This window comes from Taudactylus pleione, unplaced genomic scaffold (assembly GCF_031769625.1).
Source record: "Taudactylus pleione unplaced genomic scaffold, aTauple2 ptg000041l, whole genome shotgun sequence".
In the NCBI taxonomy this organism is placed as follows: Eukaryota; Metazoa; Chordata; class Amphibia; order Anura; family Myobatrachidae; genus Taudactylus; species Taudactylus pleione.
The window spans coordinates 56187904-56205472 of NW_028284443.1; the positions used below are offsets into that span (position 1 = coordinate 56187904).

General features: G+C 47.0%; 1 protein-coding gene and 1 pseudogene across 4 annotated transcripts in view; both read left to right on the forward strand.

The window, feature by feature from the left end:
- The window catches only part of UGGT2 (UDP-glucose glycoprotein glucosyltransferase 2), a 428047-nt gene that overhangs the window by 170465 nt on the left and 240013 nt on the right, over positions 1–17569 (forward strand). For all 4 annotated transcript variants that reach the window (XM_088458942.1, XM_088458958.1, XM_088458949.1 and 1 more), the window contains exon 20: positions 10807–10901. In XM_088458942.1, coding sequence (XP_088315068.1) covers positions 10807–10901 — 95 coding nt within the window. The remainder of the gene's footprint in view (positions 1–10806; positions 10902–17569) is intronic.
- On the forward strand, positions 672–790 carry LOC148538195 (5S ribosomal RNA; annotated as a pseudogene).

A 17569-nucleotide genomic window follows, 5' to 3' on the forward strand; every position in this document is an offset into this window, starting at 1 on the left:
CTTTCTTTAAACCCCTAAACTCCGGTTAGGGGTTAGAGAGTGCTTCACATGTATGTTTCTGTAAACCAACGCTTGTTGTGGGTTACTTGCAAATGTTCTCAGGATCCTGGGTGCCTCTCTGTGGATGGCCAGGTTATACAGAGCTTGATGTCCTACTTAGCCTTGTCGGCTGTTAGTAGTTGACTAAAAATTTGTTGCATGTATGTATATATGCCTCCACTGCGGTGATCAGGTCATACAGAGCTCTAGGTCCTACCTGGTGTTTTGGTAGTTGGCCAGAGAGCTTAGTGTGTATGAACAGTGGATATGCATGCATGTATGTATGTATATATGTGTATATATGTGTCTATATATATATATATATATATATATATATATAGTTATGTATCCATGTGCATTACATGTGACTTATGAAATCTGCTGTATTAGGCTGCCTTGTCAGCATAAGGCTATCACTGCTGTTTCTCCTTATGTAGCCCTCTACAAAGATACGTGGGTACATTGGATGTAAAATGATGGTCAGATTAATACTAGACATTGGATAAACCTTGTATGTCCAATGAAAAGGTAGGACAGATGGCTGGAGCCCCCTGAGCTGGTGTCATGTGTGACCTGTAGCAGCAGCCCCCTATGGTTATGCCCTCTATATTTCCATCATGAATGGACATTTGACCTAGAGCCATACCACACTGGACATGCCCAATCTCCTCTGATTTTGGAAGCTATGCCGTGTTGGTCCTGGTTAGTACTTTGATGGGATACCACCTGGGAATACCAGGTGCTGTAGGCAGTGGTTGAGGCAGTGCATCATCTTTAGTAGCCATTCAACAATTACTACAGGCTGCTAGGTCTTGCAGCCAAAGACCAGATGGCGTCGGCCCCTCACACGGGCCAGGCCACAGAGAGGGGCGATGGGGGTGTCCTCACTGAACTTAATATAAATGGGTTATGGTGGTCACTGTTCTAAAGAGTCACCACAGTAGTCAAATCTACCAGATCATAGCGCAGGTTGTGGACAGGTTGGCAAAACCTGCGCCAACCCTGATATTAAGGTATCTTCAGCAGCTGCAACTTTCCATGTTTAGGCTTCCTAGGCATCTGTCCTGGAGGGACATGTGTGCTCACTCGGGTCAAAAGGTGACTTCGTCCTTAGCAGCTTTGCAGCGTTTATGGCAAGCAGCTAGGCTAGTACAGCCAAAAGAATCAGAAGGCAGTCGCTCACGTTCCGTCCAGCCCCCAGATTCTGGTACATCTTCTGGTGTTTAGGGGGATACACGGGTCTCCTCCCAAGAGTCACTCTCAAGAGAGGAAGACCGTCTTCCAACAGTACGTCTCCTCCCAGATCAGAGGGGTCAAAGCTATGCTTGTGGAGCCGGTATAAGGCGAGGCTCCAGTGTTCTAATGCCAGAAAGTTGTGAAAGCCTCCCAAATCTGACTACAGCCAGAGGACATGCCCAAGATTGTCTGATCTTGATAGCTAGGCAGCATTGAGCCCAGTTAGTACTTGGATGGGAGAACACCTGAGATACCAGGGGTTGTAGGGAACGTAGTATGGAGTTTCTCCGGGCAGAAAAATCCATATTACCAGAATGGTTGAGGCCTTATAGCCCTTTCCAGTACCATTGGCATTCGCCTTTAAATGTTCCACTGATAAGAGATTTGAAGCCGGTTTCAGGGCAGTCTTTCTCTGTCAGGAGCTGTTATTTGCCCAGCCAGGGTACGGCCGGGGTTCCAAATAAAAGCACAGACGATCTGTCTCTCGCCAGAAGAGCGACTATCCGTTAAAGACGTTGTCGCAACAAGGGTCGCCTGTTCTGGACCTGGATGATACCAGCCTCCGCGGGTGGGGAGCAGTGACAGTTCGACACACGTTTCACGGAAAATGGAGGACAACGGAAAGCAGTCTCTCCGTAGAACGTCCTCCAACTAAGGGCAGTATTCAGGAGCGCTTTTCAAGCTCAGGAAATACTAAAGGAGCAGGCCGGTCTAGGTGCAATCTAACAATGCCACCGCAGTAGACTGCCTCATCCATCAGGGGGCAGAATGTCTTTTTCCAGCGAGATCGTACCAGGAGTCCTTAATTTGGAAGTGGACTTCTTAGGTCAGCAGCATATATGCGCCAGAGAGTGTGGGCTCGTCATCCACAGGTATTTCAGAGCCTTGTGGATGGATGGGTCTTCCAGCGGTAGACCTCATGGCCTTGAGTCACAAGCACAGGGTCCCTAGGTATGGGCACAGATTTTGTGGTTGCTCTGGCAGTGGAGTAGAACTTCAAACTAGCGTATTTGCTTCACCCGCTATCCCTCCTTCTAAGGGTAACTGGAATATGCAACAGTAATACTTATAGCCCCTGCTTGACCCAGACGCTGCTGGTTCGCCAACCTCCAGAGGCACTCCATAGACACTCTGTGGCATCTTCTGCAAAGGTCGGACCTGTTAACACAGGATCCCTTCCTGTATCTAGACCTGACTCGTCCATCTTGGACGGCATGGTTCTTCAGACCTCCGCCTTGAAGAAAGGATGTTCTGTAATTCAGAGGACAAGAAACTTACTTCTGGCTGCATTTATTACAAAACTTTGTATGTTCTCCGGGGTGAACTGAGAAAATGTGGTCCTAGGGGGTTAGGTTTTCTCGAGTATGTTCCTTTCGTCAGACTGGAGGGTCTCTGATCTAGCAGCACTTTCTTCCCGCTTCCCCATTTTAATAAGTCATCGGGAGACAGCGGTACTTCATAGTAGGGCGGAATACCTTACAAGAGTGGTATTCTGGTTCTATATGAATGAAGAGTTTGTGGTACCAGCTTTCAGACTACAAGCCTCTCGGTAGGTGAGGCTTCCTTGGATGTTGGCCGTGTGCTACATAATTATGTGGATCATGCCAACAGCATGAGGAAGTACGTTTCCTTTTTGTACTGTATGACAGTCATTAGGCTGGCCAGCCGATAAGCAGATGCTGGTCAGATGGATTCATATGACGATTTCTCAGGTATACACACAAACTAGTCTGGTGGTGCCAGACTCACTAAAAGTACATCCACACGGTCAGTGGGGCCTTAGTGGGCGACTTGCTGGGGCGCCTCTACTGAATAGTTCTGCAGGGCAGCCACATGGTCTTCCATCCACACCTTTGTCAATTTTTATGCCTTTGACAATTTGCCTCTCAGGATGCCCCCTTCGGGCGTAGGGTTCTCCTCTCTTCCGAGAGTCAGGAGCGTCCCCGCCCGTAGGTTTAGTGCTTTGGGATATCCCCAACATAATGGCTGTGGACCCCATGGTCCCCGAAGAAGAAAATAAGAGTTATGGTATAACATACCTTTTGTTAACTCTTTTTCTTCGAGGTCCATGGGGTCCACAGGACACCCACCCAGACGCACCTGTAGTTCTGGGGGAGGTTTCCGTAGTTGTCTTCTCTTGAGAGTCTGGGCTCATGAGTATGGGTTTCTTCTTTCTTACCCTTTGTTTGTCTACGCCTGCTTGAGCTTGGTAACGAACTGGCTACCTGAGGCAGGGGGTGGGGTATATGAGGAGGAACCCCGGTGCATCCTGGGAGCAGAGAGCTCGTTTGTGTTAACTGTTTGGTGACCGGGATTCATACCCCAAAGTAATGGCTGTGGACCCCATGGACCTTGAAGAAAAAGAGTTAACAAAGGTATGTTATACCATAACTCTTATTTTTATCCTGTGGAATCAAGAGGAGCCCATATTGATATGTTTACCCAGCTAGTTAAGAAAGACTTTGAGAAATTATGTGACAATACTCCAATTACCAACAGAAATTTAACTACTATAGAGACTCAGTCTTTAAGGAAATTGAAAACTAGGGTCTTATTCTCTACCAAACAGGCTGATAAGGGTGGGGGCATGGTGATTTTAGATCGTACCGATTATTAAAAAGAAATGCTGAGATTACTATCAGATAAAAAATCATATGTACAGATAAAGATCCCATGTGCGATTATTTGATTGTGTTGAAAAAAATATTCGATAAAGGGATATTTTCTGGTATTTTAATCAATGAAGAATATCAATACCTATACAATTTATATCCACGTATAGCGAACATTTACTATTTACCCAAAATACATAAAAATCGGAACACACCTCCTGGTCGACCGATAGTATCTGAAATAAATTTGTTAGGGTCACGGATATCTGAATATGTTGATATCTTTCTGAAACCCTTTGTTTCGCAGCTTGATACTTATATCAAAGATTCCACACATGTTTTACATATCCTTGATACATTTAAATGGGAAGAAGGTTTGGTTGGGAAACGGGGCGTGGTTTGGCGTTGCTTTCCATTACTGATCGAATAGCCAACGGAGTCCCCGGAGACGTTCGGGTGATATTCAGGCTTCTTAATTTTTATTATTTGCGGTGGTATCTGACCGCTGATTGTGGTACGCATATTCATGAGCGAGTTTTATGTCCACTGTCTGCAGTAAAATCTGTTTACAGTTTCATGCACTATGTGGCGCCCCTTCTTTCTTGCTCTCAAGTCCATATATATATATATATATATATATATATATATATATATATATATATATATATTAGGGGTGAGCGGGTTCGGATTTCTGAAATCCGAACCCCCCCGAGCCCCCCCGATCCGAGTCCGATCCGAATCAGGCTCGACTTTTCCCGCCTGACTCGGATTCTGAAATCGAGGCAAAACGTCATCTTCCCGCCTTCCGAGTCTCGCGGGTTTTGGATCCTATATAAGGTACCCACGTCGGCGCCATTTTCTCACTCGGCTGTGGACAGTGAAGAGGGAGGGTGGGAGTTAGGGCTGTGTAGTGTAGTGTAGTGTAGTGCTGCTGTTGTCCACTACTTCAAAGTCCATAGGGGCTGGCTGTGTTGTGCTGTGCTGCTGTTGTTAATAGGGGCTGTGTCCACTACTTCAAAGTCCATAGGGGCTGGCTGGACTGTGTTGTGCAGTCAGTTCTCCATAGGGGCTGTGTCCACTCCAAAGTCCTGTGCAGTGTCCCAGTCCTAAAGGAGTGCTGCAGTGTTGTCCAGGGGGTGCTCTGTCCATCAGGGGTGCTCCCCCCAAGTGCTAAAAAAATAATATATTTTCTGTGTTTGTGAATTGTGTGCGCAGTAGCCGCACGTGCATCAACAAAGTAGTGCCAAGCGTGCGCCTGTGTCATAAGTAAAGGGCCGGCTGGCTTGACCGTTAAGGGTGCTGTAACCCCCGAAAGTACACTCCAGTCCAAACCAAAAAAAAAATTATTTTCTGTGTTTGTGAATTGTGTGCGCAGTAGCCGCACGTGCATCAACAAAGTAGTGCCAAGCGTGCGCCTGTGTCATAAGTAAAGGGCCGGCTGGCTTGACCGTTAAGGGTGCTGTAACCCCCGAAAGTACACTCCAGTCCAAACCAAAAAAAAAATTATTTTCTGTGTTTGTGAATTGTGTGCGCAGTAGCCGCACGTGCATCAACAAAGTAGTGCCAAGCGTGCGCCTGTGTCATAAGTAAAGGGCCGGCTGGCTTGACCGTTAAGGGTGCTGTAACCCCCGAAAGTACACTCCAGTCCAAACCAAAAAAAAAATTATTTTCTGTGTTTGTGAATTGTGTGCGCAGTAGCCGCACGTGCATCAACAAAGTAGTGCCAAGAGTGCGCCTGTGTCATAAGTAAAGGGCCGGCTGGCTTGACCGTTAAAGGGTGCTGTAACCCCCAAAGTACACTCCAGTCCAAACCAAAAAAAAAATTATTTTCTGGGTTTAGCCGCACGTATATATCAAATCGATATAACATAAATGGAGGACCAAACTTTCTCCGATAAAAATAAAATAGAGAAAGATCAAGAACCACTTCCTCCTAGTGCTGAAGCTGCTGCCACTAGTCATGACATAGACGATAACATGCCATCAACGTCGTCTGCCAAGGCCGATGCCCAATGTCATAGTAGAGGGCACATACAATCCCAAATGGCAAAGTTCAGGAAAATGACCTTGAAAAAGACATTTAAATCAGCTGAAGAGAAACGTAAACTTGCCAATATGCCATTTACGACACGGAGTGGCAAGGAACGGCTAAGGTCGATCCCTAGTATGTTCATGACTAGTGGTTCAGCTTCACATGACGATGGAAGCCCTCCTCCCACTAAAAAAATCAAAAGAGTTAAGCTGGCAAAAGCACAGCGAAGAACTGTGCTTTCTAAGAAGATATCACAAATCCCCAAGGAGAGTCCAAGTGTGGTGGTGGTTGCGATGCCTGACCTTCCCAGCACTGGACGGGAAGAGGTGGCTCTTTCCACCATTTGCACGCCCCCTGCAAGTGCTGAAAGGAGCACCCACAGTCCACTTGCTGATATGCAAATTGAAGATGTCACTGTTGAAGTACAACAGGATGAGGATACTGGTGTAGCTGGCGCTGAGGAGGAAGTTGGCGAGGAGGATTCTGACGGTGATGTGGTTTGTTTAAATCAGGCTCCGGGGGAGACAGTTGTTGTCCGTGGGATGAAAAAGCCCATCACGGTCATGCCTGGGCAGAAGACCAAACATTCCACCTCTTTGGTCTGGCAATATTTCTATCCAAATCCGGACAACAACTGTCTTGCCATATGTACCATATGTAAAGGTGAAATAAGTAGCGGTAGGGACGTCAACCACCTAGGAACATCCTCCCTTATACGGCACCTGCAGCGCGTTCATAAAAAGTTACTGTCAAGTTCAGAAACTTTGGCTAAGACCGTAAGCAGTCCAGGGACACCTAAATCCCGTTGTCCTGTTGTATCCAAGCGCCTGCAAACCACACCGTCAACTCCCTCCTCGTCAATTTCCTCCTTAGTCAGGATCGGAAGTAGTCCTGCAGCCCATGTCACTGGCATGACTGACTCTCCTATCCGGGATTCCTCTGGAGGATCCTGCATTGCTACGCCTACTGCTGCCGCTGCTGCTGTTGCTGCTGCTGGGAGTCGTTCATCATCCCAGAGAGGAAGTAGGAACACCACTACTTTTACTAAACAATTGACCCTCCAACAGTCCTTAGCGAGGAGGATGAAGTACGACAGCAGTCATCCTGAAGCAAAACGTATAACTGAGGCCTTGACTGCTATGTTGGTGTTAGACGTGCGTCCGGTATCCGCCATTAGTGCAGTGGGATTTAGACAATTGATGGAGGTAGTGTGTCCCCGGTTCCAAATCCCGTCTAGATTCCACTTCACTAGGCAGGCGATACCGAGACTGTACAGAAACGTCAGAAAAAGTGTCCTCAGTGTCCTGAAAAATGCCGTTGTACACAATGTCCACTTAACCACGGACATGTGGACAAGTGGAACAGGGCAGACTAAGGACTATATGACTGTGACAGCCCACTGGGTAGATGTATCACCTTACGCAGCAACAGCAGCAGCGTCACCAGTAGCAGCATCTCAGAAACGCCAGCTCGTTACAAGGCAGGCTACGCTGTGTATCACCGGTTTCAGTAAGAGGCACACCGCCGACAACCTCTTAGAGAAACTGAGGGAAATCATCGCCCAGTGGCTTACCCCACTTAGACTCTCCTGGGGATTTGTGATATCTGACAACGCCACCAATATTGTGCGGGCATTACATCTGGGCAAATTCCAGCACGTCCCATGTTTTGCTCACACAATAAACTTGGTGGTGCAGAATTTTCTGAAAAGCGACAGGGGCGTGCAGGAGACGCTTTGGGTGGCCCGAAAAATTTCTGGCCACTTTCGCCATTCAGCGACTGCGTGCCGAAGACTGGAGCGCCAGCAAACACTCTTGAACCTGCCCCACCATCACCTGAAGCAAGAGGTTGTGACGCGGTGGAACTCAACCCTCTATATGCTTCAGAGGATGGAGGAGCAGCAAAAGGCCATACAAGCCTATACATCCACCTATGACATAGGCAAAGGAGGGGGTATGCACCTGACTCAAGCGCAGTGGAGAATGATTTCCGTGTTGTGCAAGGTTCTCCAGCCCTTCGAACTTGCCACACGTGAAGTCAGTTCAGACACAGCCAGCTTGAGTCAGGTCATTCCCCTCATCAGGCTTTTGCAGAAGCAGCTGGAGAAAGTGAAGGAGGAGCTAAGACGGAGCGATTCCGCTCGGCATGTGGGACTTGTGGATGAAGCCCTTCATTCGCTTTGCCAGGATTCCAGGGTGGTCAATCTGTTGAAATCAGACCACTACATTTTGGCCACCGTGCTTGATCCTAGGTTTAAAGCCTATGTGGTGTCTCTCTTTCCGGCCGACACAAGCCTGCAGAGGTGCAAAGACCTGCTGGTGAACACACTGTCAGCTGAAGCGGAACGTGACACGTCAACGGCTCCTTCTTCATTTTCTCCCGCAACTGGGGCTGCCAGGAAAAAACTTAGGTATCCTAAGCAACCCGCTGGCGGTGATGCAGGGCAGGCAGGACCAAGTTTGGACATCTGGTCCAGACTGAAGGACCTGGCAACAATTTCTGACATGTCTACTGTCACTGCATATGATACTGTCACCATTGACAGAATGGTGGAGGATTACATCGGTGACAGCATCCAAGTAGGCATGTCAGACAGTCCATACCTGTACTGGCAGGAAAAAGAGGCAATTTGGAGGCCCCTGTACAAGCTGGCTCTATTTTACCTGAGTTGCCCCCCCTCCAGTGTGTACTCCGAAAGAGTGTTTAGTGCAGCCGGGAACCTTGTCAGCGAAAGGCGTAGGAGGTTGCTTCCACAGAATGTGGAGAAGATGATGTTCATCAAAATGAATTATCAGCTCTTCCAGGGAGACCAGCCTCCAGAAGGTACAGAGGGACCTGTGGTGGTGGATTCAAGTGGGGACGAGTTAATACTTTGTGAGGATGAGGATGTACACACTGAAGAGGGTGAGGAATCGGTGGATGAGGAGGATGAGGATGACATCTTGCCTCCGTAGAGCCAGTTTGTGCAGGGACACATTAATTGCCAGCTTGTTTTGTGGGGGCCCAAACGAACCAATCATTTCAGCCACAGTTGTGTGGCAGACCCTGGCGCTGAAATGATTGATTTGTTAAAGTGTGCATGTCCTGTTTATACAACATAAGGGTGGGTGGGAGGGCCCAAGGACAATTCCATCTTGCACTTCTTTTTTTTCTTTGCATTATGTACAGTTTGGGGCCTAGTTTTTCTAACTGCCATCCTGTCTGCCACTGCAGTGTCACTCCTAGATGGGTCACGTGTTTGTGCCGCCCACTCGTGTCGCTTAGCATAGTCATCCAGCTACCTCGGTGCAACCTTTTGGACATGAAAACACTATTGTGAGGTGTGAGGTGTTCAGAATAGACTGGAAATGAGTGGAAATTAAGGTTATTGAGGTTAATAATAGCATAGGAGCAGAGAAACCAACAAATTCTGTGATTTTAGCTGTTTTTATGCTTTTTAAAAAAAAAATACAGATCCAAAACACAAAACCCAGAACCCAAAACACGGAAGGGTGGTTTTGGCAAAACCAATCCAGATCCAAAACACGAAGAAAGATCCAGATCCAAAACCAAAACACAAAACACGAAAAGTGGCCGGTGCACACCCCTAATATATATATATATATATATATATATATATATATATATATATATATAAACAAAACAGAAGAATGCAGGGGCACCACATCGTGCATTAACAAGATAACATTTATTGGCAAGTAAAAACAAGCAGAGCGTGCGTACCACAACAAGCAGTTAATCACCGCAGAGTTTGACAGCAGAGTAGTGGAAAAGTGCTCCCGGCAGGCGTCCTGAACATCTCCAGGACCTCTTCACCAGAGCACTAACCACAGAAACACAGATCATCAGGCCACGCCCCTATGCATTTCGTCACTAGGACTTCATCAGGAGGCTGGCTGGTGATCTGTAGAGGGCAGTTAAATAGGACTCATGAACCAATATATATAAGTATATCTAACATATTCCTTTTTTTTTTTTTTCTGTTTCCAAAACTTTAAAAATTGCATCACCACTAAAAGTAGTGAACATTTTCAGAGCCCCAAGAAAAGTGGCTTCTTGGGGCAGCCCCCAGGGGGAGGAATATTTGCACTATGTACCAATGGGGCATTGGATATTAATGGTTGTCTAGGTCTTTGTGGTGCATGCTATGTGTACTGTGTACCTACTATAGGATCCAGCCAGAAAGTCGACAGTCAGAATTTCAACATGGACTTTGTCTACAACCGATATGTTGACATTAAAATAATGTTGACATAGTTAATATGTTGACATTTAACATGTTGACACCAGATTGTCGGCATGCAGTTTTTTGCTTATTTTTAGGATTAGGGTTAGGCTAAAATCAACAAAAAACTGTCAACATTCTGGTATCAACATGTTAAATGTCAACATATTGGTTGTAGACCTATAGTCCATGACAACATTCTGAACCTGTCGACATTCCAATTGTCGACATTGTGAATATTGACTTCTCATACTGTACCCTTGTGTTATCTGGTTAGGTGTCTTACCTGGAGATTAGGGTTAGAGTGAAATGGGAACTGAACAATTCACTGGCAAAGGCTATGAGCTTTCTGTAGTTCTAGCGCTATCTGCAGTATAGTGTAGACCTGCTGCCATAAAAGCAGAAATCAATTCTATGTAATATTTTGTATTATATGAATATTTCTTCATGGTACATTTTCTCTTTAGCATTGATTGATAACCTTTGTAAGTGTGCTGCTTTGAGTATTGTCTTACATTTCACAATTAACTCATTGAAGAAATGTTGCTTGTTAACATATTTTTATTTTGAGCATGTTAAATAATCATTTCTTATTTGTGCAGTGTGTAATGTTAATTATATCAGTGCTAAAATGCTTAGACTGTGATATTTGTTCTTTTCAGAGGAGGATGTAATTTATGCAGTCACCATCTGGATTATTGCTGACTTCGACAAGCCAGCTGGGAGACAACTGCTTGCTAAAGCTGTGAAACACATGGTACAGTTCTGCTAATTTCTGTTGTTTAATGTTGTATTGTACAGTATGTAAGGTGGACATAACACCAACCTTATATTGTGCTTTATTGCATATATTCTTTGTTTCATATTTAATTTTAGATTTGCATAGTTGACGGCCACTAGGATGTTCTTGTGCATCTTGGTTTGTAATATAACATGCATACCTCTCCAAATTACCTCAAAGTCCATAGCATCCATCATAGAATCAGTGGTGCAAATAGATATTTTTTACAGGTACTTTGTATGCAAAAAAAGGGCGTGGCCACACATCACTAGGGGCGTGACCACACTTGACATGCCCCCGTTTCTCGGCACACTGGGGGTCAAATTGGTTATCTGCTTTCTGGGACCTATTTACAAAATGCATGCTGTCCTTAAAACATTCACAACAGACTGTTTGCATAGTTTCCGTGCCCAATATAATTGCACATACTGTAGTACATGTGCTGGGGTTTTGGAATTGTAGAGAGTAGAGCAATGAGCTGCAACACAAAGATGTCATCTGTGGAATTGCCTTTCCACATCTTTAGATTTGCAGCTCATTGGACTCTCTGCAATTCTTAAACCCCAGCACATGTAGTATGTGCAATTCTAATTTATTTTGGCATAGGCACACCCCAGTTTTACAGCAGGCATACAATCACTATGCAATTATTGGTCTGAACTGAAACTAAGGGCCACAGACATCAGGTGGCCATTTCACCGATTTGACAGGAAAAGCCAATCCATCGATCTGAAATTTAGATTGGCCGTCATCGATGATCTGCGATCCGTCGGGGAATCGGTGAAATTCTTCATGTTAATCTACGAATTGGTGATCACAATCATATTTTGATCGGGATCGGCAAATCGGGGAAATCCAACATGTTGGATTTCACCATTGCCCCATCTCTGATATCTGAGGATCAGGGAATTGCGAAAACCCGTCGCTGATGTTTGGGACCCATTACTAACATAAATCAAGGCAAACTGCAGCATAAAAGCTGAGCTGACTGAACTGTAGAAAGAGGGGTATATTTACTAAAGTGCAGGTTTTTAGAAGTGGAGATGTGGCCCATAGCAACCAATCAGATCCTACTTAACAATTATCTTACACCACCTAGAACATAATAGCTAGAATCTGATTGGTTGCTATGTGAAACATCTCCATTTCTAAAAACTCTCACTTTAATAAATATACCCCATAGAGTCTGAGTGAGAGACTCTCTCTAGGTCTACAGTAGATCTCTGAGGCCAGACAGGGACACCACTGGAAGTACGCGGCAGGCGCTAGGGCAGGAAGCATGATGTGACGACAGGGTCACGCTCCCGGCAGCCCTGGCTGCAGTCAGGCAGAAATATGAACTCTCACACTGCTGAGCAATGTGACTTTCTCAGTGGCTAGGGACGGTTCTAGACTAAGTAGAGCCCAGTGCGAAAAATCCCTTTGCCACACCCTAATAAAATCTGTACAGTATTTTTGTGTGTATTAAATAAAAATACACCTTACCTATATTGTGATTTCTCTGCAACGGGGAACCTCTGAAGCAGTATTCACTATTCATGTAGGATGGTCCAGAAGATGCCTATTTGCATAGGAATATAACCAATGTCATCGTACAACAGTGATTCAACCAGACTTGTACCCCCTGTGTCACCTACTGCCCAATGTGTCTTTCCAGCCACATGCCCACTATGTCACTTTCTATGTCCCCTCCAGCCTCCTACCCAGTGTCACTCCACCCTCGTGCCCTGTCACCTCCTGTGTCTTTCCACCCACATGCCCTGTGTCACTCATGCCTCTTGTGTCAATTGCACCTGTGTTACTTCCAGTCTCATGCTCCCTGTCACTCCAGCCTCATACCCCCATGTCACTTTAGCCTCATGCCCCCTGTGTCATTCCAGCCTTCTGTTGTCAAGGTTCAGCCTAGGATCGGCTATCTCTTACCTCCGTGCCTGCTTCCCCTGACTTCCTTGTGGTCAGACGCCTGGTGCAGTGAGGGGTGAGATGCTGAGTATTCTACCTTAGGTGCTTTTGCTGACTTCCATGGCCGGCTGTGTGTTTTGGGGATCGGAGTTCCCATCATGGGCGCCGCCATGACAGTTCCTCTCATGTGACAGTCCTCCTAACCAATGGTAGCATGATCTCAGTCAGCTGTCGCTGTGCTCCAATAATCTGCTACCCCTGGGTATAAATCCGCCCCCAGAACTTCAGGAAGATGCTGTTCAACTTCGTTATTCCAAGTGCCTGTGTTACTCCCACTGTTGCTCTGTGCTAAATCCTTCAGCGTGTTGCTTCAGCCTGCTCACAGTTTTCCAGTTTCCTGTATTAGCTTCCATGCTAACCCTTACTCTGAGACTTTAGCTTTCTCACAGTACTTCAGTGTTTCATGTCCCTTCCCTGTGTGTCTTTGTACATGTGCTGCTAATTCCATTGCAGCTTTCCTGTGGCTATTACCCTGTGTCACTGAGGTGTCAGATTACCTGCTAGTACTAATTAGCTCACAGCTGGACCTCCAGCACTCTCCTAGTAATTGCCTTTGTCCAGTACCAGCATTACTAGCTTCCCCAGTTTATTCCTGCCTTCCCTCTGTGTTTTACTGTGTTTATCAGCTCCAGAATCTGTTGCAGTTCCTGTACATTTTCCTGTGTTTCCAAGCTAGCCTGCGACTGGGATTACTACATGTGCCTGTGTCCACTTTACTCTGTGTCTTGTTTGTGCAGTCAACACCTACATTTATAGCTTTCCAGTGCATGTTGGTGTTCTTTGCTCTGTGTATTGTCTCTGCAAATCATCTCTAAACATATCTAGCAATTCCCAATATATGCCTCTGTTTTTCTGTGCAATCAGCACTTGGATTTCTTAGTGATTCTCAGTACACTTTCCAGTATTCCTATGCTAGCCTGTGATTTAGGATCCCTAAACAGCGTTTCAATATCTAAGCATCCAGTTTACCTCCTGTGCTCTAGCATTTGCTTTGTTAAATATAGTTTCCGGTCTTCTGCCATTCCCAGGTACCTGTCCAGGAGACCTAGTCCAGTCACTTCCTAGGTCACCCGAACCCCCCACCTTACCGTCCTCCACAGACGAACATTTGCATCGGATCGTGACAGTTTGAACAGCCCAAAAATATGCAAGCCGCCGGGTTCCAGGGTGAAGCAGGTTTTCAGGATTTACTTTTTCGTGTGACTGCACAGGAGACAGCTCTGCAATCCGTCAGACAGCAGTTGCAAGAACTCTCTAGTCAAATGATGTATTTCATTCGGTTCTAGCTGCTTTGTCCCCAGACACACCACAAGTTGCGCCAATGAATTCTGCACAGCTTCGTTCTGAAGTTCCAATTACCTATACTGATGAAAATGTTTCCGTGTATACTAGTGAACCTCTCAAGTGTCCTCTGGTTCCCCAATTTTCTGATATTCCTGACCCTGAACCTTTCAAGAGTTTCTACTGGCTTCTAGAACAACTGCAAAATCTCCGTCCCAAAATTTTTCGAGTTATTCCCAAGCTTTCTAGTGTTACTCCAGACTTGACTAACAGCCCTTCCAAGCAAACTACAGTAAAGCATCAAAGTTTCCTGTGCCCTAAACTTACTGAGGTTGAATGTCAGCGACGCCAGGAACTGCATCTGTGTTTATATTGCGGTTATGATGATCACTTTCTTAAGGACTGTACTCTGCGCCCACTGAGAAGTGGTGGCAAGTCTGTGACTCCCAACATCTGCGCTTTCAGTTCTCCCCATCATTCATCAGTGATTTCCATTTCTTCAGTTACAGATAAGGAGGTGATGTCCACTAAGCAATAGAAAGTTCAAGTTTTTGATTGGGGCCCTGTTACAAGATGCTTCAACCCTCGTCTAAGAAATATTGGGAGGATATTTCAACCTTCTAAAGTCAGGGACACTACTCATTCCATTTCTACTGGTCACAGCCCGGATTCTGCCTGTTCCAGTCCCAGCCCGGATTCTGCCTGTTCCAGTCCCAGCCCGGATTCTGCCTGTTCCAGTCCCAGCCCGGATTCTGCCTGTTCCAGTCCCAGCCCGGATTCTGCCTGTTCCAGTCCCAGCCCGGATTCTGCCTGTTCCAGTCCCAGCCCGGATTCTGCCTGTTCCAGTCCCAGCCCGGATTCTGCCTGTTCCAGTCCCAGCCCGGATTCTGCCTGTTCCAGTCCCAGCCCGGATTCTGCCTGTTCCAGTCCCAGCCCGGATTCTGCCTGTTCCAGTCCCAGCCCGGATTCTGCCTGTTCCAGTCCCAGCCCGGATTCTGCCTGTTCCAGTCCCAGCCCGGATTCTGCCTGTTCCAGTCCCAGCCCGGATTCTGCCTGTTCCAGTCCCAGCCCGGATTCTGCCTGTTCCAGTCCCAGCCCGGATTCTGCCTGTTCCAGTCCCAGCCCGGATTCTGCCTGTTCCAGTCCCAGCCCGGATTCTGCCTGTTCCAGTCCCAGCCCGGATTCTGCCTGTTCCTGTCCCAGCCCGGATTCTGCCTGTTCCTGTCCCAGCCCGGATTCTGCCTGTTCCTGTCCCAGCCCGGATTCTGCCTGTTCCTGTCCCAGCCCGGATTGTTTTTCCCAATATGGCACTCCAGTCAGTAGCCCCAGGAGGGGTCCCAACTTCCTTACCCCAAGTGAGTGTTTCAAGTCTTGCACCACAAGAGGGGGTCTCAAGTCTTGCACCACAAGAGGGGGTTTCAAGTCTTGCACTCCAGCATGTGGGTCTCAAGTCTTGCACTCCAGCATGTGGGTCTCAAGTCTTGCACTCCAGCATGTGGGTCTCAAGTCTTGCACTCCAGCATGTGGGTCTCAAGTCTTGCACTCCAGCATGTGGGTCTCAAGTCTTGCACTCCAGCATGTGGGTCTCAAGTCTTGCACTCCAGCATGTGGGTCTCAAGTCTTGCACTCCAGCATGTGGGTCTCAAGTCTTGCACTCCAGCATGTGGGTCTCAAGTCTTGCACTCCAGCATGTGGGTCTCAAGTCTTGCACTCCAGCATGTGGGTCTCAAGTCTTGCACTCCAGCATGTGGGTCTCAAGTCTTGCACTCCAGCATGTGGGTCTCAAGTCTTGCACTCCAGCATGTGGGTCTCAAGTCTTGCACTCCAGCATGTGGGTCTCAAGTCTTGCACTCCAGCATGTGGGTCTCAAGTCTTGCACTCCAGCATGTGGGTCTCAAGTCTTGCACTCCAGCATGTGGGTCTCAAGTCTTGCACTCCAGCATGTGGGTCTCAAGTCTTGCACTCCAGCATGTGGGTCTCAAGTCTTGCACTCCAGCATATGGGTCTCAAGTCTCGTACCCCAGCATGTGGGTCTCAAGTCTTGCACTCCAGCATATGGGTCTCAAGTCTCGTACCCCAAGAGGGGGTTACAAGTTTCGTGCCCCAGGAGAGGGCCATCGTTTCAAGTGTTACGCCCCAAGAAAGGGTCTCAAGTTTCAAACCTCAAGAGGAGGTTTTGAGTCACTCACCCCAGGAGGAAGTCTCTGTTCTCGCATCCCAAAAGGGGGTTTCATGTTCCATACCCCGAAAGGAAAAGCCGAGTCTGCTTCCCCAGAAGGGGGTTTTAGGTCCCATACTCCAACAGGGAGGGTCAAGTTCTGTACTCAAGGAAGGGGACTTAAGTCTCTCACCCCAGGAGGATGTTACAAGTTTTGTGCCCCAGGAGGGGGCATTAATTTCAAGTCTTTTACCCCAGGAAGAGGTTACAAGTGTTGTACCCTTGGAGAAGACTTTTGTTTCAAGTTTCACGCCCCAGGAGGGGGCCTTCGCTTCGAGTTTCACGCCCCAGGAGGGGGTTTTCGTTTCGAGTGTCAAGTCACAAGGGGAGGCCTTCGTTTCAAGTCTTACGCCCCAAGAGAGGGTCTTCATTTCAAGTGTTATTCCTCAGAAAGGGATTTCAAGTATCCTACCCCAGGAGGGGATTTCAAGTGTCTTACCCCAGGATGGGGTTCCCAGTGTTATACCCCGGGAGGGGATTTCAAGTGTTACGTCCCAAGAGAAAACCCTTGTTTCAAGTTCTTTACCCCAGGAGGGGGTTTCAAGCCTCTTACCCCGAGAGAGGGTTCCTAGTGTTTTTCCCCAGGATGGGACTTCAAGTGTCTCACCTCAGGATGGGGTTTCTAGTGTTATTCCCCAAAAGGGACTTCCAAGTGTTTTACCCCAAAAGGGGGTTTCAAGTATTATACTCCAAGATAGGATTCCTAGTGCCATTCCCCATGGGGGGATTTCGAGTATTACATTTCCGAAGGAGAGTGCAAGTGTCTTACCCCAGGAGGGGGTCTCAAGTCTTGTACCCCAAGAACAAGGGTTTACAAGTGTTACTCCCCAAGATGGGGGTTCTAGTGTCATACCTCAGCAGGAGGCTACCAGTGTTACTCCTCAGGAGGGAGTCCCAAGTCTAACATCCCAAGAAGGTGTTTCAAAATCCGTATCCCAGGGAAAGATCTCAAATTTCTTGCACCAAGAAAGGATCTCCGGTTCTTTACTCAAGGAAGAGTCTTCTGGTGTTGTGTCAAAGTCAAACGTTTTAGTGCCCCATCAGTTAAGAGGTTCACAAAATGATGCTTCCACTATATCTATAGGTATCCCTCAGGATCCATCTCATGTTTCTATGCCCATTCTTTTTGATGGAGATATAACGCAGTATTATGCCTTGGTGGATCATTTCATCGCTATTATGA